Below are 22,663 nucleotides of genomic sequence, written 5' to 3' on the forward strand. Positions count from 1 at the left end.
AAAGAGGGGCTCAGAGTGTAGTGGGTACAAGGTCGTGCCTGGTTTTAAATCTTGGTTTTGCCACTTCCATCCTGTGTCTTTGGACAGCTACAAGGCTGTTTCTTCATCTATGAACTGGAAGTGGTGTCTACTTCACAGCATGGCGTTGCAAGTGTATGGTTTACCTGCCAAATGCAGGATACGGTGCCTGTCCTGTGGTGCTCAACCAGTGGCAGCAATGATCATTGTAAAGGAGACTAGGATTTGAACTCTGCTTCACCACTTCACAAGCCCGGGTCTCTGGCCCATCGCTCCATTCACAAAGACCCGCCTTTCCCTCTGCCACCAGCAGGACTGGAGGATTCATATTCCCCAGTTCCAGCTGCTGTTGTCGTCTTGCAAGGAGAAGCATCACTTACATCACAGCTGGCTCGGGTTGAATTGTGTCCCTCATAAAGTTCACACACTGAAGTCCCAACCCAAGTATTTCAGATGTCATCTTATTTAGAAATGGAGTCACTGCAGATGTAATCAGTTAAGATTAGCCATAGTGGAGTAGGGTGGGTTCCTCTTCCAGCATGACTGGTATCTTAGTAAAGGGGAAATTCAGGAACAGTCGTGCACACGGGGAGAGCATTATGCAAAGATCGGAGCCTATGCTGCCATCCATACAGGAACTGTTAGAAGCAAGAAGCCTGGAACAGATCCCTCCCTGTGCCTTCAGGAGGAGCATGGCTTTGCTGGCACCTTGATCTTGAACTTCAGCCTTCAGAACCGGGAGACAACACTTCTATTATTTCAGCCCTTTTGTCAGTGGTACTTTGCTATGGACAGCACCAGCACAACCATCACAGAACTGCAGGTGTACAAGATGACCCAGCTGAGATTCACTCTAGCACTGTGCTGGTCACTGCAGTCTCCCTGGGCATGGCACAGAGGCTGGCCAAGCAGAGCTCGTCCAGCCTTAGTAAACCGAGTGTTTTTAAACAATTTGATACATTTATACTTGCATATATTGATGTTAGTCCATGTTTGTTACCATAACAAAATACCTGAGACTGGGTAACTTTATGAAGGAGAAGTTTATTTTGGCTTAAAATGTTGGATGTGTGAGGTCAAAGGCCAGAGTCCCAAGGTGACACAGGGCATCACATGGAAAGAGACAGAGAGCACATGAGTGTCTCTTTTGGTCCCCCACTCTCCTTATAGAGTCCCTACGATTCAGCTATGCAGGTTCTACCCTGATGATGGCCTGATCTAGCCCTAATCCCCTCCTCAAGGCGAGGTTGGACTCATCTTCCACCCTCTTAATACCTCACAGTGGGGATCAAATCTCAGCACATCAGCCCTTGGTGGAAACAGCAATATTCCAATAGTACCACCCTGATGAAGATATACAACACTTCCAGCACCCCGGATGTAACCACTATTCAGACTTCTATCCCCAACAAATGGTTTTGTATTTTTGTTTTGTTTTTTTTGGTTTTGTGAGACAGGCTCTCACTATGTAGTTCAGATTGGCCCTGAACTCACTATGTAGCCCAGGCTGGCCTTAAACTCCTGGTGATCCTCCTACCTCAGCCTCCTGAGTGCTGGGATTACAGGTGGGCACCACCATGCCCGGCTGTCTGTTCTGACCTTCATATAGATGGAATTAAGCAGTATATACTGTTAGTGTCTAGTTTCCTTTGTCTGTGATTGTTCAAGAGATTGATGGATCTTATTGAATATAGCTACAGTTCAGCCTTTTTCCATTGATGTATAGTATACCACTGTAAAAGGCATTAAAACTCATTTGCCCATTCTACCATTGATGGATATTTAAGTAGTTTCCAATTTGGGGCTTTTATAAATAAAACTACTATAAACATTCTGTATTTAGCTTTTTTGTTTTGTTTGCTTGAATTTTTTTGGTGCTGGGATTGAATCACGGCCCTGCACATGGTAAATGCATATTCTACTTCCCATGCCCATTGTGTATGTCTTTTGCCAAACATATGCACTCATTTATTTTAGAGTGGGGTTGCTGGTTCATAGAGTAGGCATGTATTTTACTGTAGGGGAAATTGCCAAATAGTTTTCCAAAGTGGTTGAACCAATTTATACTCCTGACTCCTACCCTTCGTCTAGCACTATGTGAGCACTTCAGTTGCTCCATATCTTGATACTGTCAGTCTTTTTATGTTTAGCCATTTTAGTAGGTGTGCAGTGTGGTTTCAATTTGCATTTCTGTGATAGGTAAGGCTGTGGAGTACTTTTTCCTGAACCTACTGTCTACATGTTCTTGAGTCTTTTCTTCATTTTTAAAAATTGGGATATTTATATTTTCCTATTTGATTTGATGTTATTTACATATTCTGAATGACTCAATAAACCTTTGTCTCATTAAAAATTTATACATACATACAGCAATAATCACTTCACACAGTTAAAATTGGGCTGGGGATGCAGCTCAGCGTAGAGCACTTGCCTAGCATGTGTGAGGCCCTGGGTTCCACCCTTAGCACTGCCAAGAGCTGAGTAACAACAATCACCAAAAAACAAAGTAAAGGCTGGCGATTTAGCTCAGTGGCACCACGCCTGCCTCGAAAGTGCAAGGTCCAGAGTTTGATCCCTGGTACAGAAAAAAAAAAAAAAAAGATGGTATGGGGCCGGGGATTTAGCTCAGTGGTGCCACGCCTGCCTCACAAGTGCAAGGTGCTGAGTTTGATCCCCGGTACTGGAAAAAAAAAATAAGACAACAAAGTCACCTCGACCCTATTTATGGAAATAAAAGCAATTTTTGATTTAGAAAATGACAGCAGATGACATAACATATGCCATATTCATTTCATGTGCACACAGTGAAGCCTGATTTTCACAGAGCTGAGCAGAACATTCACTCTGGACTGGGTTGTTCTGGAGCAGCCTTCAGTTCAGTTTGGTCGAGCAGGCATGGGTGGGGTGGTGGACACTGCTGGCTTCTTCCTCCCCCACGTCTGGCTGCCCATGAATCTGCATTGGCCCGGAGGTGGAGGAACACAGGGAGCCTCAGGCAGAAGCAGCCTCACCTGTCTGGCTTCCAGAGTGGGACTCTACATTCTGCGGGGCGCTCACAGCTTCCCACATGTCTGCCACATGGCAGGTGCTGGGGACCCACAGATGAGGACTGTGGCCTCATCTGGGGGAGCCAAGGTGAAGGAGGAGAATTAGATAACCAAGCAAGTGCCAAGTGCAACTAGAGGCATCAGTCAGGCTGCCAGGAGAGGACGGCTGGAAGCTTCCGACTCTGCCTGGAGGTCTCGGCTCTGTGTGGACCCCAGGGACATCTTCACAGTGGAGCTGATGTCACCTGAGTGGAGAGTCCCCGGCAGAGGGTGGCAAAAAGGATGTCCCAGGCAGGGAGCTTGATGCAGGGCCGTGAGCAACAATCTTATTGCCGGAATGAATGTAGGATGTGCTGGAGAGCAGGCCAGGAGAGTAGGGTGGACCTACAGATGGCTCCACAGTCAAAGAACAGAGCCTTTCTTCCAGACTTCCAGTGTGTTCTGGTACCTGGAGTGGTCTTTCCTGTGGGCCACAGCTTCCTGTGTCCTCCTGCACCAGGGCCAAGATGAACTCAGTGAGTGGCTCTTTTGGGGATGGCCTGTTCTGTTTAGAGGAGTCATAATTTCTGATCCTTCCCCACAGTTACAACTGTCTTCAACGCAGAACATGCTGCCTGGCCCTTTGCAGGCATTCGGCAGGTGGGGAGCCCATCTCCTTGCCTTACCTGAAAGCATTTCTCTAACAAGGAGTAACCCGTGCTTCTGTGTTGCTTTTCTTCTGGAGCTGGGATCTGGTGGGAAGCAGAGGAAGGAAGATGGTTTCCTTGATGCCCACATTTCTGGGCCTGGGGAATGGGGAGAAGCAGGACAGAAGCTCCTGAAGGAGGGTACCCTGACCAGGGTGGGCTGGTCTTGATGGGGCCTAGGGTCCAGGTGGGCTGGAGCCCAGACAGGTGGCAGTGCTGCCCAAAGAACATACCTGAAGACCTGGGCTCGTGCAAGGAATCTCCTGGCCTTGGTGATCTCCTGGGATAATCTCCTCAAGTCATCTCCTTCGAACAGTGGCAGTGGGGGATCCTTGGAAAGGGGAGATGAGTATGAAGTTCGGTCCATTAGATGACCAAATGGGATCTGGAAACCCCAAATCTCAGAAGCTTGGAGGGAATCAAATGCAGCCTTCCATTGAGGGCAGGAAATCCTGTTGCCTCCATGTGCAGGTGTCTAGAGATGGGAAGCTTAGGTCCTATCTAGGCGGTCATTTTCCACATAGGACACTTTGAAATAAGATATCCAGGAGTCAATGTGGGCGGTGGCAGGGGCAAACCAGGTTGGTCTCTGAACTTCAGCGAAGCCAGCACCTCTCTGGGCTGATAGAGATGGTATATACCCCTTACCTCACTGCCAGTCAGTCTGTGAAATGTCTTTAGCCCTTGATTTCTCCTAGAACAGTAGAGGTCCACAGGCAGGCTTTTAAAAGTGTTACCTACTGAAATTCCAAAGCCTAGCTTCATTTTTTAACTTTTTGTGGTACTAGGGATCGAACCCAGGACCTTCACATCGAGCTACATCTCCAGCCTTTAAAAAAACAAATACTATTTAACATTTTGAGCCAGCTTCTGGCTAAGTGGCTAAATTGCACAGGCAGGGCTCAAACTTGCCGTCTCTCTGCCCCAGCCTCTCAGAGCTGGGATTATAGGTGTGCACCACCGTGCCCAGCTGAGCATAGCTTGCTTTCTTGTCTTTTCTTTTTCCTTCTTCCACTTTCTTTCCTTTCTCTTCTCTCCTCTTCCTCTCCTCTCCTCTCCTCTGTTCTCTTCTCATCTCTTCTCCTCTCTTCTCCTTTCCCTTCCCTCGCCCCTCCTCTCTCTTTCTTGACAGGGTCTTCCTATGTAGTTCAGGTTGGCCTTGAACTCACTATACAGCCCAGGCTGGCCTTGAACTCGCAATGATACTCCTGCCTCAGCCTCCTGAGTGCTGGGATTACAGGTGTGCACCACCACACCTGGTTATGAGCCTAGCTTGAAACACATACATTCTCAAAATTAAATTCTATGAAAGAGATGAAGCTATCCCTTCTCCCTGGGAGTAATATTCCCATTCTGCAGATAAAAAAACCATTCCCAGAAGCTGATTTGATAAGGTGTTAAACTGAGAAGCTACATAACATTGTCAATTATCTTCCTGTGTCATAAGGATACTTGAGTGAATTTTTGTTACTTTTATCAAATTGCTTTGCCCTCAGTATTACTTGTCACATTTGTTCCTAAAAGTCACATGAACAAAGGACTCATATTAGGGTACACAGACTTCAACAGTTTTGCTGTGGCCAGGTATTTAGTTCAGTGGTTCTGCCGCTGCCTGCCTTGAAAACTCAACGTCCGAGTTTAATTCCTGGTACCAAAAACAAAAAAGTTTTCCTGTGTCCTGTAGAAAGAATCCTAGACTTCTGACTGGTTGTCCTACTTGATCATGTGTTGCCTCAGAAATGTTATCAGTGACAACATCCATTCCTTAAAATGTTGAAATGTATGCATCATTTTTCTACCAAGCTGGAAGAGGATCACGACTCTGATCCTATGACTTCACAAGGTTTATTACTTAGGTAAGCTAGAACTTCACTGGATCTGCTGTTTAACAGATGATCTGAATATCTGTGTTGCAATTAACTGAACACCATAGGACAGATCCACAGGGATTAAAGCACAGAGATCATGACTATGGTGTCTGAGGCACCAGCTTCATCCCTCCCTCTGACTTGAGGCATATTTCTTAACCTTTCTGAGCCTAGTTGTACATGTAAGTGAGTACGTTAGTGCCCAGGAAGATTAAAAATCACGCCATCTATAAAGCAAAGTACTCACACGTAGTAAATGCTCAACAAATATAAACTGGTCTATTACTAATAACACCCCCAAACCTGCTTCCTTCCCACTGTGGAGAGGAGTCGGTGGTGAAGGAGAGGCTCAGAGTAGCACAACCCCCTTTTAGTAACATTTTAGCATTTTGTCTTACCAGAGAAACAGAGATCTCAGAAAGAAAGCCACACTTGTGAACATTTCTTGGCGAGAGCTGCACCCTCAGCACCTGGTGACCTACCTTTTCATGGACAAAGCCCCTGGTGAGCAGGCCTTGGATCCTGCAGTGCATGTCCTCCCCAACAGGGCAGTGGTACCGGCCGCCGGTGAGGGAAGCCAGCTTCTTCAGGAACTCAACTGCTGCTCTGGGGGAGGAGCACAGGCCTGGGCTTATGGAGGGTGGGGGAGGCAACCCAAGCCCCCGGGGCCCACTGGGAACTTAAATCAGTGGGACTAAGTGAAAGCAGCCTGGCCGAGGCCCTTGCTGCACCACTGGGACCATCGTCAGCATCACCAAGGACGCTTCCTGGCTAGGTTATGGGGATTCAGTTCCTGTCCCCATTTGGCCTGGGTCCCTTCAAACACATGGCCAGCACTCTCTGGCTCCCATTTCTTTATTGGACATCTCTCCCGTGCTACGTGGGCTAGGCCTGAGCTTGCAGGTTAGACAGAGAAAATGTGTACCTAAGTAATACTTTTGCTAATAATAAAGGGTTTTTTGTTTGGTTTGGTTTGGTTTGGTTTGGTTTTGGTGCTGGGGATCAAACCTAGAGCCTTTTTTTTTTTGGTACCAGAGATTGAACTCGGGTCCTTGCGCTTGCACAGCAGGTGGCGAAACCACTGAGCTAAATCCCCACCCCTCTGGAGCCTTTTACATGCTAACATATTCTCTACCACGAAGCTACATCCTCAGACCATGAAGTTGTGTTGTTTTTTTTTTCTGAAGGAGCTGAGTCTTATCTCAAACACATTCTTCTACAGTGATTGTTGGTGAAAATAATGATACTACATTAATGTATGTTTTCCTCTCTAGATATCCACAAGTGTGAATATCCACATTTTCTTCCTAAATGTTCACAAATGTGTTCCCAAGAAAGGTCAGGAGGGAGAAGGTGACATGACTGGGTGAGTCACAGAGGAGAGGGCCGCTGATGGGCGAGTCTGGGTGGAAAGAGGGCTTCCGGTCGGTGGTGTAACATCTACCCAGACTTCTGAAAAACCAATGCAGCTCCCATTTCTTGACTTAGAGAACAAGGGCCTAGGAGAGGCCAGGCCCAAGGAGGGTAAGAAGCCCAGATCCCCCCTCACACCAGGGAGAAGACGCAAGCTCAGCCTGACCCCTCATGGCCCACCTGTCTGTGCAGCTCAGGGAGACAGTGTGCACCTTCACGTCCCTGTCCTCCTCGAGTCTTTGGACTGCATCCAGAACAAGGCTGCAGCTTGTGTCTGGCTTCCCGTCCGTCAGCAGGTATAATCCTTGCACATCATGAAAACTGAAAGCTTTCTGAGAGAGCACAGGGATGTTGTCACCCTTGGGGGACAGGGTTCACCAGGAAGGGCAGAAACCAATTGCCTGTCAGTGGTCCCTGATGTCTCCGAGGAAAATGTGTCTGATTGGGTGCTACCGTCTTATCCATTATGACTGAGACTCTCGTTTCAGCCTAAGACAGATCAAGGAAGTTGCTGAGGGTTAGGGGTAAAGGCATGGCCCACCGCCTAGCTAGTTATCCCCAAGTAAGACACTTAACCTCTCTGAGCCTCTGTCTTCATTTTAAGGCGAGAACAAGAATCCTTTCTCACTGGGTTGTTAGGAAGATGAGAAACATTCTATAAATCATGCAATATTCATATGGGGGAGGGTGGTGTTTTTTCTGTACTTCGGGGTCAGGTTCAATGGCAGCACTTGCCGATAATGCTTGCAAGATTGAGGTGCTCCCCTGGGCCTGCAGGTGGGTCACCCATTGCGTGGCTTCGCGACATGCTGCATCCGTGGTCTCCACCAGAGTGTCCTGCCATGGCTGGAGCCCCTCTGAAAAGCTGAGCACGTTAAAACTGGGGAGGGGGACAGAGAGATTCGTTAGAACAGATTGTGTTGAATTCTGCTGAAGTTACCTCCATGAGGCTGTGGGACAGTTCACGGAAGACCCCTGACTTGAGTGGCCCTTGTAGAGGGCTGTGAATCCCCTGAGATAGAAACAGAGTTAACTCTCAGCTCAGCCACTGATTGTGTGATCTTGGGCAAGTTATTTCACCTCTCTAAGAATTGATAAGATTGTGTATGTAAAGTGCCTGTCACACAGGAAGTGTTCAATGAATGTTTACTCCTAGTAACAAGTTCCAGCCTAGAACCAGTATTTTCTGTTCTCCTCTTTCTGAGTAGAAAGGACTACTTCCTATACTCTAAAAAATCAGGTTCAGACCAGGTGCGGGGGGGTGCACACCTGTAATCCCAGCATTCTGGAAGGCTGAGGCAGGAGGGGTCTCAAGTCTGAGCCCAGCCTGGGAAATTTAGCAATTTGTGTGAGAACATGTCTCAGAATAAAAAATTTTAAAAGGCTGGACATGTAGCTCAGTGCAAAGGCCCTGGGTTCAATCCCTAGTATCACACACACACAGACACATACACACACACCCCCCCACACACAAAATCAGTTTCAAGGGCTGGGTGTACAGGTCAGTTGTAGGGCATGTTCCTAGCATGAGAGAGGCCCTGGGTTTGATCTCCAGAGCTAGTAAAAAAAAGTTCATCTGAAAACTACAATTCAAGGCCACATGGTGGTACCTTTGCTGTGCTTAATACTGTCTCTGGGATGAGATGGAATTCTAAAAACATTTATGTTCCTTGTGCATCATAGCAGCATACAGTGGTCCTTCCTGTGCAGTGTTGATCAGAAGAGCATTTTAGAGACTTCCGGGCCAGAACTGTGAGGGGGAAGTGTGTTTGGCTGCCCCTGACGGCACCCTCCCCATGTCCTACCTGTCACAGCGCTTCCGCAGCTGCTCCCAGATCAGCAGAATCATCTCTGTCTTCACCTGCTGCAAGTATGGGCCCACAGACCCTGACGTGTCCAGCAGGATGCACACTTTGCTCTCCAAGACAGCACCGAAGAGTCGGCGGCTCCCTGTTCCAAGTGGGACAGAGGCGGGGTCCTTCCTCTATTCCACTGGGACAGCGGAAGTGACAAACTGCTGCAAAATAGACCAGCTGCTCTCCAGGACGGACTGCACTGGCCAGACCCACTGCCCAAGTGTCTCCCAGGACTCGTCCTGGTGATTTCTGGCGGTGCTTATGACAAAGGGAAGTAAGAGGTGAGCCAGCCGGAAGCAGGTGGGGAGCTCTAGGAAGATTTCCACTACCTGGTCAGCAGACAGTAGACAGTGCAAGCTCTGCTGTTTTTAGCCACCTGAATCTAACTCTGCCTTCTTCATCCATCTCCACATCTCCATTACTATTACCCTTTCCCAGATATCTTTTTTTTTTCCAGTACTGAGGATCAAACTCAATGCATTTACACTGAGCCATATTCTCAGACCTATAAATTAAAAAAAAAATTTGGGACAGTGTCTTGTTAAATTGCTAAGTTGCCCAAGCTGAGCTTGAGTGTGTGATTCTCCTGCCTCAGCCTCCCTGAGCACTGGGATTACAGGTGTTGTGCCACCATGCCCGGCTTCCCAGCTATTTTGTCCTCCCATCTGGGACACAGCTCAGTCTCCCCCATCTCACTTCAACTTCCTGAGGATTTATTTTCCAAGTAGCAGCCACAAAGATTTTTGCAATCACTGACTTGATTACTTTCCTCTTATTTAAAATCTTTTAATGGTTTCCATCGCTCTTAACAAATAACAAAGTCTGTTCCCTGGCTGCATCTGTCAGACGGCTTCCCCGGGCCACACTGGCTGCCTTCCTTTCTGTCTCTGTACTCAGCGTCCTGCCTCCTGCTCAGCAGCCCCAGCCAAGCCACTCCCTTCGCTCTTGCCCGTTAGCACCTGTGCAGTCTTCAGACCTCAGCTCCAATATCAGCTCCTCTGAGAAGCCTTCTTTGGCTCTCCTGTCCCGGCCAGTGGCTCTCTGTTGCCATGTTCCTGCTCACCCCACACTCGTCACACTTGTGATATTAGACTTGTTTGTGATTCTTTGCTTTACATCTGTCTCCTCCTAGAGCATATTCTCCCTGAGCTCAGTGAGCATGGCGGGTTTTGGCTTCCACCCGGCCCTAGCACCTAACAGGACAGAGAGACTTATTTGTTGAGAACAAGGTAGAGAGAGAGCGAGAGAGAGAGAGAGCACAACCCCCTACATACGCTTAGAAGTATTAGTGTTCAGGTGTATACCTGTGTGTGAGCTGGCGGGCTCCACTACAAAAGAAGTATCTGAAGCATCTGTCTGCTCTTCATACGCATCCTTGTGGTTAGTGTGACCTGGGAGTGGAGGGAGCCTCCCTCCCTCCCTCTTTGCTCTACCTCAGCGTCTAACCTGACAGTGGCCCCTGGAGTCTATGTCCCACCTGGCACCTTTGGAAAACAGCAGCTACTGACACACCCTGTGCCCAGGGACTGTTTATAACAGGAACTGCTTTGTCACTGAGGACAGAGCGAGTGAGTTTGCCCTGGAACTTGTGTGGCCCACACAAGCTGCCTGCAGGATCTCTATGTGATTCCCTCCTTCTTCCTCCTAACGTTCCTGGGACCTCCAGGCCCCCAAGCGTACATTGTCTTGGCCATGATGCCCCAGATGGCCTCTTCATCTCCAGCCCACCCTCCCCTAGGACGGCACCCTGGCTCTCCTCAGCCGCCCTCCCTCTCTGGTAATAAGAACAGAGGCTTTTCTTGGTCAGGATCCCTCCCATCTCTCCTTCAATGGCTGAGTTTTGGGGTCCCTGTGTGGGGAGTGCCTCAGCCATGTGCAGGAAGGCAAGGGGTGCAGATGGCCTCGCAGGGCAGCCTGGACGGGCGTGAGTTCTCTCTGGGTGCTGTGGCCGTACTCCACCTTCTACCACCTTGCACCTTGCTTGACCTCTGAATCCCAAACTCGGGTTGCTCGTACAGGACGCTCCTGGCTTAAGCCCCTGACCCGACCGTGCTGCAGGACCTGACCTCGGAAGGACTGACCCTGGGGTCCCTGGGCAAGCCTTCCACGGCCCCTCACACTCCCGCCCTGGGGACAGCAGGCAGGCTCACCAGACAGCAGCCACTGCAGCCTCTGGGTGTAGCACCTCATCACCTTCTCCAGGCACACGATGTATGCGTCCATTTCCCCGAGTGTCCACTGAATGTGTCTCACCACTCCCTGGGCCAAGGCAAGCGCAGGCAAATGGCTGCTCCCGGTCAGTTATTTCACATTTTCATCCCCCCAAATAGTCTGTCCCATTATGAGCAATATCTGTTAAACATACATTGTTGTTTACTTAAAAGCTTTTTTCCCTGTTATTAAACTACCAAATTTACAGTTCTATGAAGGAGTAGGGAAATTCGCATGATCGTTTCGTGGCAAGCGTGGTCACTGTAATTAACAAAAACCACAATATCTCCCAAGTTTTAGAATAGAAAACCCTTAATGGTGGGGTTGGAGATTCATAAATTTCAAACTGAAGGATTACCTTGGATAGAGGTGGGCAGCACGCTAAAAATGACCGAAGTTCTTTTAATGGATCATTTTGAATTTTGTAGCTATTTTTAGTTCCCTCTAATGTTGATAATGTGATATAAAGGGGCAAAGAGACATGATTTTTTTTTTTCAGTACCAGGAATTTAACTCAGAACCTTTTGCTTGCCAGGCAGGCGCAGTGCCACTGAGCTACATCCCTGGCCCAAGAGAGAAATGATTTGATTTTTATTTTTTACTAAATTTACCTGTTCCAGCATCAAAACAATGAAAATAACACTACCCCCAAACTAGAAAATAGAGAAAGGAGCCCCTTTCCTCCTGTCATAACTCCCATTTGCCACCATCCTAACAGAACCATCACTGGGCTGCGGGTATCTAGCGATTTTAGAGGAGCACCTCAGCCCTATGCACTGGGCGCTTGTTCTGATTCTCTCTGCCGTGAGCCTATCTAACCCTGAAGTGATTTCAGGCCCTCTGAGGGCTCGAACTTGGCTTCCAACAGGACTCTATATCTCCTCTTGGCCGAGGGAAGCCACACTGTGGGGCTGGGCCTCTTAGAGCAAGAATAGAAGCTAAGATCCCAGACTCTGCTTCCTGCCATTGGCAGCTGACAAGAGGCAAGGGCCTGGGGGCGGAAAACAAGAACGCTGACAGACTTACTTTGATCTCCGTGCTGGGGAAGACATCGCAGTGTCTGGCCGAGCTCTGCGCTGACTTTGGATGCGTGCAGTTGGGACCCAGGCATCTGGATATCTCCAGCCTCAGCCTTTTCAACCCGTAATTAGCTACCCACTTTAGAATAAAGAAAAGAACTATTACCGAGGCCATTCAGGCTTAACTAAGTGACTGTCTGGCTCATCCGTTAAAACCTCACGTGTGCAGTGTGAGGTCCCTGGCTCCTCGCTGAGCGTTCTCCACGAGCAGATTCTTTCCCCAGCGCCGGGGGAGAGATGCGCGAGCAGCGGGGAACGGGCAGTAAACGTATCCAGTGCTTTCTAGTCCCTTGTTTAGTGAAACATTATTGCTTCCCCAACATCCATTTTAAACTTCCGCCACAAAATTAGGGTGGAAAACCCCACCGGGTCTGAAGTTCGGACTAAAACAATGAGGATACTTTCAGTGTCGGGCTCAGGGCAACCAGAGCAGAGCACCCAGAGCAGAGCACCCAGAGCGGCCCAGTCAGAGCCAAGCTCGGAGTTTTATTGAATGGTTGTAGGAGAAAGATGGTCTGAACAAGAAGGGGACTTCTAAGCTGGCTGTGGTGGTGCACGTCTGTTATCCCTGTACTCGGTTAAGGCAGAAGGACTGCCACAAGTTCAAGGCCAGCCTGGGCTACATGGTGAGTTTGCGGCCAATGTACACTACACAGCAAGGCCCTGTCTCGAAAATAAAGAAAGAAAGGATTTCCATCGCCTGCAACCAAAAGGATCTGATATCATTAGAGCACCTCCCACAACATGCACTTTAATCAATCCTCGCATCCTTCCTCCCCCTAGAGTACTAGGCACCGAACCCAGGGTCTTTGCATGCCCAGCTCTTCTTCATTTTTTGTTTTTCAATTTTGAGACGAGGTCTCACTAAGTTGCAGAGCTGACCAGGCTGGGCCTGAGCTTCCAGGCCTTCAGGTTTAGGCTCCCAGAGTGCTGGGATTCCTGGCATGCATCACCACGCCAGACTCTCTTCATTTTACAAAGACACTGAGACTGAGTGTCGCTATGTGGCTTCCCTGAGGTCACCTCGCTACGAAGTAGCAGGTTTTGAACTTGGGTCTGTTTAACTGTTATTCTATTTGCCACACTAAGGAGTCGTTCTTAGCAGGTTTATTCTCTTTCCAAGTACACCCACCCTCCTAGAAATAATGGTTGGTGGAAGGAATTATTGTCTAGGGAGGTACGTGGCCAGGACAGCCTCATACCTCTTGGCTTGAGCAAACTGTATCCTTCCTAGGCAACTCAACAGAAGATCTGGTCCTTCTTATAGTTCTCTCTGAGGGTACTTCTTGTATACTGAGCCTAGGAGAAACAGAGCAAGGCCACCTTGTGTACCTTCCTTCCCTCCTCCATCCCACCCCACTCCCTTTCCAGTGTCAACATCTCTGCTAGTCAAGTCAGGTGTAAAATTCCTTAGCTGAAGTTTGCTGGAGAGACAGAAAGGAAGGCTCTTGGTACTCAGGTGAAGGCTGCCTAGGACCTCTCTTCTCCATACAGCAATGAGTGGCTGCTGGGGTGGGACCATCTCACCGCAGTCCGTCAGGCTGGCTAGCGGAATTTCCTAAATTCCCTTCCCAATCAGCCTCAGGGCTAAGGAAACTGCCCCTCGTGGGTGGCACGGGAGTGCCCAAGGACTGCGGCAGGTCTCATCTGCAGCACTGATTTTCCTCCTCCTCTGTCGGTGGTTAAGACTTTGCGAGCCCCTTTCCCTGGGCTGGGAGAACTGAGTTCTTTGAAGACAGGCCTGCTCCAGGGGCACTGCGGGGAGGGAGTGCAGGTCCTGGGGTAGAGGAGCGGTCTGCTTCCCACAAGGCCTGCAGCCCTTCATTTCCCACAGGGCCAGATACTCATGTGGTCTCTACCTTACCTATGGCGTTCCCGGTCTCTGTGTAGAACAGGGACAGAGCCGTCTCTGCTGCCTGTGCTCTGGTCTTCCTCCTCCACTCTGCTGCCCCTTCTTTCAAGGGCTGGACTGTGGAGAGAAGACATCTGGCTTGTTGGCTGGGGTGGCCTCACAGGCTCCTGTGCTACAGCTGCACAGCCTGACGTAGAGACCCCTGAGAATGGAGCTCCGAGAGAGCTCTGAGGCAAGCTCTTTCCCCCACCCGAGTCCCCTGGCCTCACCTGGACCAGTGATAACCAGAGCTACTGTCCCCAAGTCCTGATATTCACCAGGCGGGGTGCTAAGTGCTTTGTATGCTCTCTGGCTTTCACCCTCACAGCCCCCTGGGTCACAGATGAGCTAAGTGGGACTCAGAGCTCGTAAGCACAGCAAAGACCCCACCTGCTCCTGCTGACTCCAGAACTGGCCTGGAGCCACTCTGCTGCATCTTTGACCTTAGAATGAAGATGCACAGTCTCAAGTTTATGAGCTGAGTGCTTTTGTAAATATAACGAGTGGCTATCACAACCAGCTGGCAAATTACAGTCCCCATGAGCCTTGTTCCTTGGGAATAAAATGAGGATCTCACAGAGAACGGACTGCACAGGACTGACTGTCTCAGGCTCTTGGTCACTGGTGATGTAGTTGCCATCATCATCGTGGTCATTTGTCACACTGAGGATTGAACTCAGGGCTTCTCGCTGAGCTACATCCCTAGCCTCTTTTTGTTTTTATTTTAAGACAGAGCCTCGGTAAGTTGCTAAGTTGCCCAGGTTGGGCTCAAACTTGCGATCCTCCTGCCTCAGCCTCTCAGAGTGCCGGGCTGACAGGTGTGCGGCACCGTGTGGGTGTTTACCATCATTATTAATCCACACCCCAGCAGTGTCCCAGCCACCCCACCACCCACTGCCTGCCCACAGCCTTGCCTTACCCGAGATGCCCACTTTGCCCCTGAGCGGACGACATTTTAGAGCTTTTGATGGAGGGCTCCTCTCTCTCTCCAGGTCCTCTTTAAGGTTCTAGAAAACAGACCCTGTTTCCCATTAGAGGCCTGTTTCTGTGGCAGGCAGCACCCCAGTCACCCCAAGTTCATTCTGTCAGCCAGGAGCTTTGGCAGGGCCGGGGAGGGGGGCTAAGGGACTCAGCTCCTTGCACGTATTTGGCCCATCTGCCACAGAAAATCCAGAGGGGGACTCTGGGTTCTAGGGTGAAAAAGTATGCATGTGTGTGGTATGAGAGAGGATGAGACAGCATACCCAGACAGCTGTGAGGGTTTGCCAGAATTTTCCTCAGCACTTACCTGTCTCTCATCCTACTAGACTTGAGATTACTAGGCCTCTAGCATGACAAACCATTCAGATAACTTCTGGGTCCTCCTGGGTACCTTGGTGTTAAGTAGGGGGGAGTTTCTTCCTTTCTGGGTACAACTGGAACATGGCAAAAGTTAAACAAAGACACTGGAGCTTCGTGCCAGCAAAGGAGACTCTAGGTAAGCTGCTGTGGAAAGGGCCTGCCTGGAATTCTGCCAGCTCTGAGGACTCCCTAGTCTCCCATCAGGAGGGCCCATTAGAGGACAGGGCACAACCTAAGATTCCTTGCTCTGAATTGGCTCAGGAAGCACTGAAGGTCAAAGAGGAAGAATCTAAACTTCTAGCTTTTCCCCAGAATTTGGGAAGGCATGAGAGAGGGTGATGTCTGAAAAGCTGGTGGAGTTCTTCGGATGAGGCAGTGTCTGTGTGTACAGAATCCCCTGGACATGCAGCTGCACCCTCTCTAGGACGGATGTCTTCATACTGGAAATGTCCTGCATTCCCAAGGGTCTCAGTCAGTGAGCTGCTGAAGAGACCCTGGTTTCTCTGCCCCACAGCACTACTGCAGGGGGTGGGAGTTTCTCTCTAGAGGCTCCTTCTGATGGCTGAGACGGGGTGGGAACTTCATGCAGCACACACTGGACAGCTGCGGAAGGGGATAAGCCGGCTGCACAGGCCCGCCCTCAGGCTCCCATGAGGCCCCAGCCAAGCCCTGGGTTTAGGCCATAATTCCTTTGCTCTTGAGGGACCCTCCCTCCCAGGATAAGCTATTCTATGCAATGACAAGTGCCACTTCCATGGAGTCCCTCCAACCAGGCTAGGAAGCAAACCTGGGGTAGGCAGGCAGAACAAAAGACGAGGTGAGGGAGGCCAGAGATGCCGCCAGAGCTGAGAGGCCGGGACGGGAGGTGCCCATGGGACACCCCTGGAGTGCCTGCCTCCACCAGAAATGGCTCTGGGGCCTGGGAGCCTGGCCCTTGGCATTTTAAGAGCTAGGAAAGACCAGGAAACACACTGGAAACACAATCTTCCGGGTTATTAGGGGGAGGAGTCAAACCATTCTGGCCATTGAGGGGGCTGCAGGCTTGGGCAGAGAAGATTTCTTGGGCTGAGTTCTTTGCTTGAGCATCTGTGGCTTTTCTTTAGACAGGGCCGCACTTTCCAGTTCTTTTCCCAAATGGTTCTTCAGGGAGGCCACGAGTAAGGCACACTAGAGCGAGGATTGTGAGGGTTGATTAGTGTCCACAGCCACTGTGGACAGACAGATTACATATGTGGTAGGGAAGAGTCCCTGGCATCCTCATGATGCCTCTTCCTGTCACTAGAATGCCCCTGGGGCTCAGCGCTGTGGATCAATCTACGAACAATAATAAGTCTCCTGAATGGAAGGCCTGGGATGCACCGGACACTGGGCTAGTGAATACCTGGGAATCCCAATCCCTCATGCCAATAAGACATGCCACCCATGTCATTTTACAGATGAGGAAACCAAAGCTCTGTGAGCTTGAGGTTTGTGCCCAGGCCCATACTACTAGTAGGTAGGGGAGCTTCAATTCAAACGCAGGGTGCTCTGGGTTCTAAGCCAGGGCTCTTTCTATTTAAGACACATGGGCATACACAGGTACTGGTCAGCTCCTCATGGGCCCAGGCTGACTCCACACCTGCAGAAAATCACAGAAGGATGCTCATTCCTTTGCCTGCAATTTTCTCAAAGGCCTGAAAACTTCTCCAGGAATTATTCTCAATCAAAGCACCAGAGGACACTATTCAAATGTAAAAAAGCATCTTAAGGAAGGGAGGAGTTAACCATTCTTGTCCGTGTATACCTGGTGAATGGGTTTGTCAGGTGTGGGAATGGGACTGATGTGTACCTGAGGAGGGATCTACAGAGCACCCGAGGGGCCCTTTCAAGGGGGACAGCTAAGGCAACCTTAGGGGGAGGGAAAGAGCATGAAGACAGGCCCTGTCCTCCCTGGAGACCACAGTTTAGTGTGGGGGATGCGTCATTCTGCAAATGGTGGTAATTAACAGGTGAGTCAGGACATGCCTTCTTGGCAGACCCGTGAGATCTCCAGCCATCCCCATGGTCTGAATGGCCCCAAATCTCTACCTCCAGCCCATCTTTCCCCACCTGCCTACGGGGTACCCTCACTTGTCACTCCCCACAAAATTGCCTGTGTCCTGGGGCCTGCTCCCTGAACCTCCAGCAGGCTCCTCTGTTTTCTCTCGGTAAAGAGCACTACCATCTACTAAGTTTCCCACTGAGGAACTCGTGAGTTACTCTGGATTTCTTCTCCCTCACCCTGCACATTCTGTCAGTTACAAGTTTAGTCAATTCTTCCTTACATGTTCTCATTTCTGCTTCCATATCTCCAGTCTCACTGCTCCTGACATAATACGGCCATTTCCTACCTCTCAATGGCACCTTGTACTGTTCAACTCCCCTGACCCCCTGACAGGGAAGTAATATTTTACTGAGCCTTGGATAACAAAGAGCAAGCTATGGAAGATCTGGGAGGGGAATGGCAGACAGAGCAAATAGTTTAGGAATGGCTTGATATGTTCAAGGAACTCAGAGGAGGACAGAATATAGAGTATACAGACCGAAAATCAATGAAATCCCCATGTTCCACTGGAAGCCTTACGTGTCGGGGTTAGGACACAAGGAGAGAACTTGGACTGGGGATGTAGCTCAGTATAGAGCCCTTCCCTAGCATGCCAGAGGGCTCAAGTTTGTTCCCTAGCCACCCACACAGAGGGAACCTGATGTGGGATGAGCTGTGTCCCCTACAAAGATATGTTGTAGTTTGATCCCTTGGTTCCTGTGACTGTGACCTTGCTTGGAAAGAGGGTTTTCAGGTATAACTGGGAGGTAAGTTAAGAAAAGGCCGTACTGGAGAAACACACACAGGGCAGACAGCCAGATGAAGATGGAGGCAGAGACTGCTGTTATGCTTCCAGAAACCAAGGAACGCTGGCATAGCCAAAGATGAGGACTCCTTCCTTTGCCATACTTTAGCCATGCTCCTCAGCCATCTCCTCAGTGAGGCCCCCATCCTGGACTGCTGAACCCAGCTTTCACAAAGAACCTGCTAAGTCGGCTTAGTGACAACGCCCCACCCCTGACGTCTGACCAAGCTCTTCATCCTCCATCCTTGTTATCTAAGTCCTTAGCCTTCCCTTTATTTTTTTTGGTACCGAGGATAGAACTCGGGTCCTTGAGCTAGTACAGCAGGCGGCGGGAACCACTGAGCTAAATCCCCGGCCCCTTAGCCTTCCTTTTAGCAAGGATCCTGTTTAGCAAGAATTCCCTACTAACCATGTTCCTTTGAATAATTTTCTAGCCAACTGAGGTAGGATAGAAGAAATAAAGATAAGTAAACAGGAGACAAGGAAAATTATAGTTTTAAAATTGTACTTTAAAGAAAAACACAGTTACCCAAGGTTACAATGGCCTTTTTTCTTATAAGAAACTCCAAAAAAAAAAAAAAAAGAAAAATTCCCAAAGGTCTCAAAGATGTAATAAGCATGCAAACTGGGCTTGTGATTTTTACCTGTAAATTGCTCTTCCTCCCACAGACTTCCTGTCCTCAAGAAAGCTCTATTAAGTGGGCAACAAACTCTAAACTTCATACACTTGCAAATGGCTTGCATTCCAGCATAGCCCACCAAATGGGTAGCCTGATAGACAACAGGAATATACCCGACATCACTCACCTTTAGGACACCCCCAGACCATGTGAAAACCCCGACCTTGGATCACAAGGCACCTGTCAAGGGCCTGTACTCTGTTCTCTCTGAATGTGTACTTCTTTAATTCTGCCTGGTAAACCTTAAGTTAAGGTCCTCATGTCCTTTTTGGGGAATCCCTTTGAACCCCATCTGGTGACACACCGACTGCTCTTTGGCTACAAATCCCCGCTATCTTTGCTGTTGTCTGGAGTTGAGTTCAATCTCTCTCCTCCATCACAATAGTCTTAAATGAATTCTTCGCCATTTGTAACAAGCGTTCGGTATACTCTTTTCCCCTTAAATGCTAGCCCTCACCAAAAGCTAGGAAGAAGCAAGACTACCCAAAGTTAGGCCCTGCTGATAACCTTGGTTTCAGATTTGTAACCTCCAGCAATGCAAGAAAATAAAAGTCTCTCATTGTAACCACCCAGTTTCCGGTACTTTGTTATGGCAGTGCCAGAAAAGGAACATAAAAGCCAGTGCAGGCATTTGGCCCGTGCCCAAGGCATACCTTTTGGGAGTAGTCGAGGGCCTTTTCCATCTCAGATGTGATGGCCTTGATGTCATCACTCTCATAAATGCCTGGAAACAAAGCACACTGTGAGTTCTAGGGAGAGGGCCAGGGGCCTGGGTTCCATAGCTGGATGCACAAGGACATGTGGAGGCGACTGAAGCCCAAGAGTCGAGGGGAGACATCTGTGGGCTGAAGTGACCAGCCCCTACCCCAACACTACCCAATGGTGAGTGGTCAAGCAGTGAGGTTGGCCTGGGACCCAGTGCCCTGCCACCCTTTCACCCACAGGAAGAGTGGGTTAAGTGCAAAGGTCTCACCGCTCCAGGGAATTGAAAGACCCATCCTGGGATTGGGTACAGTAGCCAAATTCTGTAGTGAACACCAGTGTCTCGTTTGAGAGGGACTCTGGTTGTGATGGTTACAACACCAGACCCTAATGCTGGCCTGCCTGGGCTCAACTCTTGGCCGTTGGGCTCTGTGTCTCATTTCCCGTCTGTTGAATGGGACCAAGAATCACCTACTTCATAGGGTTATTGTGAGGAGTGACCCATAACATACATAAAATGCTTAAACTTGTGTCTGGAATGTAGTAGCTGTGCTATTAAATATTTGCCACTATTAGTAATAATCAGTGATAAATGTCCATACCTAGTACTTTTCATGGAAAGAAAGAGCTGGGAAACACCCCAGACTTTCAGCTCCTGTTATGCCACTGATTGTGTGACCACTTGTGTGTCACGTCTGGGAGTGAGTCACCTCCTCATCCGAGGCAGGAGAGTTGGAGGCACTCATGTCTCCCTCTCAGTCACCCCCACGTTACTGTCATGGTTTTTATGTCAGTGCACCACCTAAGCCAGTATTTCCTGCCTATACGTATATACACACACATATGTGGACATGCTTATATGTGTGCACCTATATATACATATATTTAATACATTCACTATGTGTTTACTTAAAAGTGCATTTTAAAAGAAAAAACTGATGTCACTGCCAGCAGTGGAAAGTCAGCATTTTTCTATGATATGTTAAACCAAGCACGTGTCTATCACGCACATAAAACTTGTACCATTTACAACTAACTGTGGGTCACTTGTGAACATCCCACACTCTGGGAAATGCCAATCTAAGGGAATCTTAAGGTCCTTCCTAGATCTGATATTTTAAAATATTTTTCAAGATTTACCTTGAAATTTTTAAAAATGTGGTAAAATATGCATTTTTATTTGTGCTAGGATCAAACCCAGGGCCTTGTACACACAAAGCAAAAGCATTTAGTCTACCACCGAGCTACACACTATCAGTCCTTAATCATTTTTTTTTTTTTTGGTACCGGGGATCGAACTTGGGCCCTTGCGCTTGCGCAGCAGGCGGCAAAACCACTGAGCTAAATCCTCGGCCCTAGCCCTTAATCATTTTTAAGTGTACAGTTCAGCAACATGAAGTACATTCATGCTGTCATGCAACCATTGCCACCATTCATTTCCAGAACAATGGTTTGATTTGATTTGATGCTTGGGATTGAAACAGGGTCTCACAATGCTAAACATGCTCTGCCTCAAGTTTTACACATAGACTTTAAAGTATGATTTTCAGATTCTTCTTTTTCTATCTAAGGCACAAGGGAGCTATGTTGGTGTGGAGACAACTCTCTGGAAAGAAACAAGTGGAGGCACCAGGCAGCACTCACACACCTGTGTCTCCAAACCAGTGGAAGCGGCCACCAGTAGCCCGGGTGACCTCCCTGTAGGCACTGGCTGTGTCCGAGTGGCTGGCATAGCAGGCAGGAGGCATGCTGTCCATCCGCGGCTCGCCCACCGAGAAGAGACACACGTTCAGCTGGAGGTCGCAGCCCCCACAGCTCTCAGCCATGTAGGCACTGAGTGTGGGCTGTGGGGAAGAGAACATGGGTGGGCCCACACTGAGGACCTGGGGGCTGCCAGTCTCCTGTCAGTTCAGCCTCAATGATTTTCTCTCTCTCTCTCTCTCCTCCCCTCCCCCGCCCTTTTCTCCCTCCCCCTTTTCTGTACCAGAGATTGAATCCAGGGCCTTAACACTAACCTACGTCTGTAGCCCTCTAAACATTTTTTAAAAGAATTCAAGACAGGGTTTCACTAGTTGCCCAGGCTGGCTTTGAACCTGTGACCTTCCTGCCTCTCTCCCAGAGTGCTAGAATTACAGGTGTGCAGCACTAATAACTTTCTGGGAGCCCACTCTGTCCCTGGCCTAGTACTTGGCACTGAAGACAGAACGAGATGAGTCTGGGTCACAGTTTCTCTCATCAGCTTTTTTTTTTTGGTACAGGGATTGAACTTGGGACCTTGCGCTTGCGAGGCAGGTGCCAGAACCACCGAGCTAAATTCCCGGCCCTCTCTTATCATCTTAACAGGTATGACGAGGAGCTGGACCCAAGAGCTGGGTTTCTCCAAGAATGTCTGTGGTCAGGAACAGAGAGCTTGTCAGAAATGCAGCTTCTCGGTTTCCACCCAGGCCTGCTGGACCAGAGGCTACATGCTAACCAGATTCCCAGGTTTCCAGGCATGTTAATGTTTTAGTGGGGTTGGTTTAGAAAATCATGCTGGGCTGGAAATGTGGCTCAGTGGTGCAGCTTTTCCCTAGCAGGCACAAAGCCCTGGGTTCAATCACTAGCACCATGAAATAAAGAAGCAAACACATAAATAAATAGATGAGAATACAAAAATCGTGCTGGAGAAGTCACTTTGAGGCATCCAGCTAGGGGAAGGTGGACAGGGTGACAAAAGGTAACAGATGCCCAGGATGGCCAGGCCTACCCACCACATCCTGGTCAGGGATGCCTCCCGTGAGGAGGTAGATGCCCTGTGACCGGTGTCTATCTTTGTCTCTGAAGTCCACTTCCACAGCCTTCCGCAGGGCACCGAGGACATTCCTGCTGCCCTGACACTGCAGGCCCAGGGCCCACCTAGGGAGGAGGCAGTGCAGGTGAGGGTGAGAGAAGGGAGGCCACTGTCGAGGCCCGAGGCGAGGGCAGCAGACAGAAAGTTGTTTTCTGACTTCCGCCCATGGCTTTT

General features: G+C 49.2%; 1 protein-coding gene across 1 annotated transcript in view; it reads right to left on the reverse strand.

Annotated features, from left to right (window-relative positions):
• Window positions 1-1,042: 1,042 nt before the first annotated feature.
• Window positions 1,043-22,663, reverse strand: part of Vwa3a (von Willebrand factor A domain containing 3A) — a 53,062-nt gene continuing 31,441 nt past the window's right edge. Inside the window, 17 exon segments of the mRNA XM_004855910.3 lie at window positions 1,043-3,555; window positions 3,731-3,796; window positions 3,985-4,082; window positions 6,102-6,225; window positions 7,213-7,364; window positions 7,768-7,912; window positions 8,838-8,982; window positions 11,039-11,147; window positions 12,126-12,257; window positions 13,381-13,451; window positions 13,454-13,477; window positions 14,043-14,147; window positions 14,989-15,076; window positions 16,425-16,577; window positions 19,611-19,681; window positions 21,308-21,503; window positions 22,410-22,554. Of these exon segments, the coding sequence (XP_004855967.2) occupies window positions 3,745-3,796; window positions 3,985-4,082; window positions 6,102-6,225; window positions 7,213-7,364; window positions 7,768-7,912; window positions 8,838-8,982; window positions 11,039-11,147; window positions 12,126-12,257; window positions 13,381-13,451; window positions 13,454-13,477; window positions 14,043-14,147; window positions 14,989-15,076; window positions 16,425-16,577; window positions 19,611-19,681; window positions 21,308-21,503; window positions 22,410-22,554 (1,810 nt within the window). The 3' untranslated portion in view covers window positions 1,043-3,555; window positions 3,731-3,744.

The sequence above is a fragment of the Heterocephalus glaber genome, unplaced genomic scaffold, assembly GCF_053883595.1.
Source record: "Heterocephalus glaber isolate CG9 unplaced genomic scaffold, H.glaber_assembly_v1.0 deba00000943, whole genome shotgun sequence".
Classification (NCBI taxonomy): Eukaryota; Metazoa; Chordata; class Mammalia; order Rodentia; family Bathyergidae; genus Heterocephalus; species Heterocephalus glaber.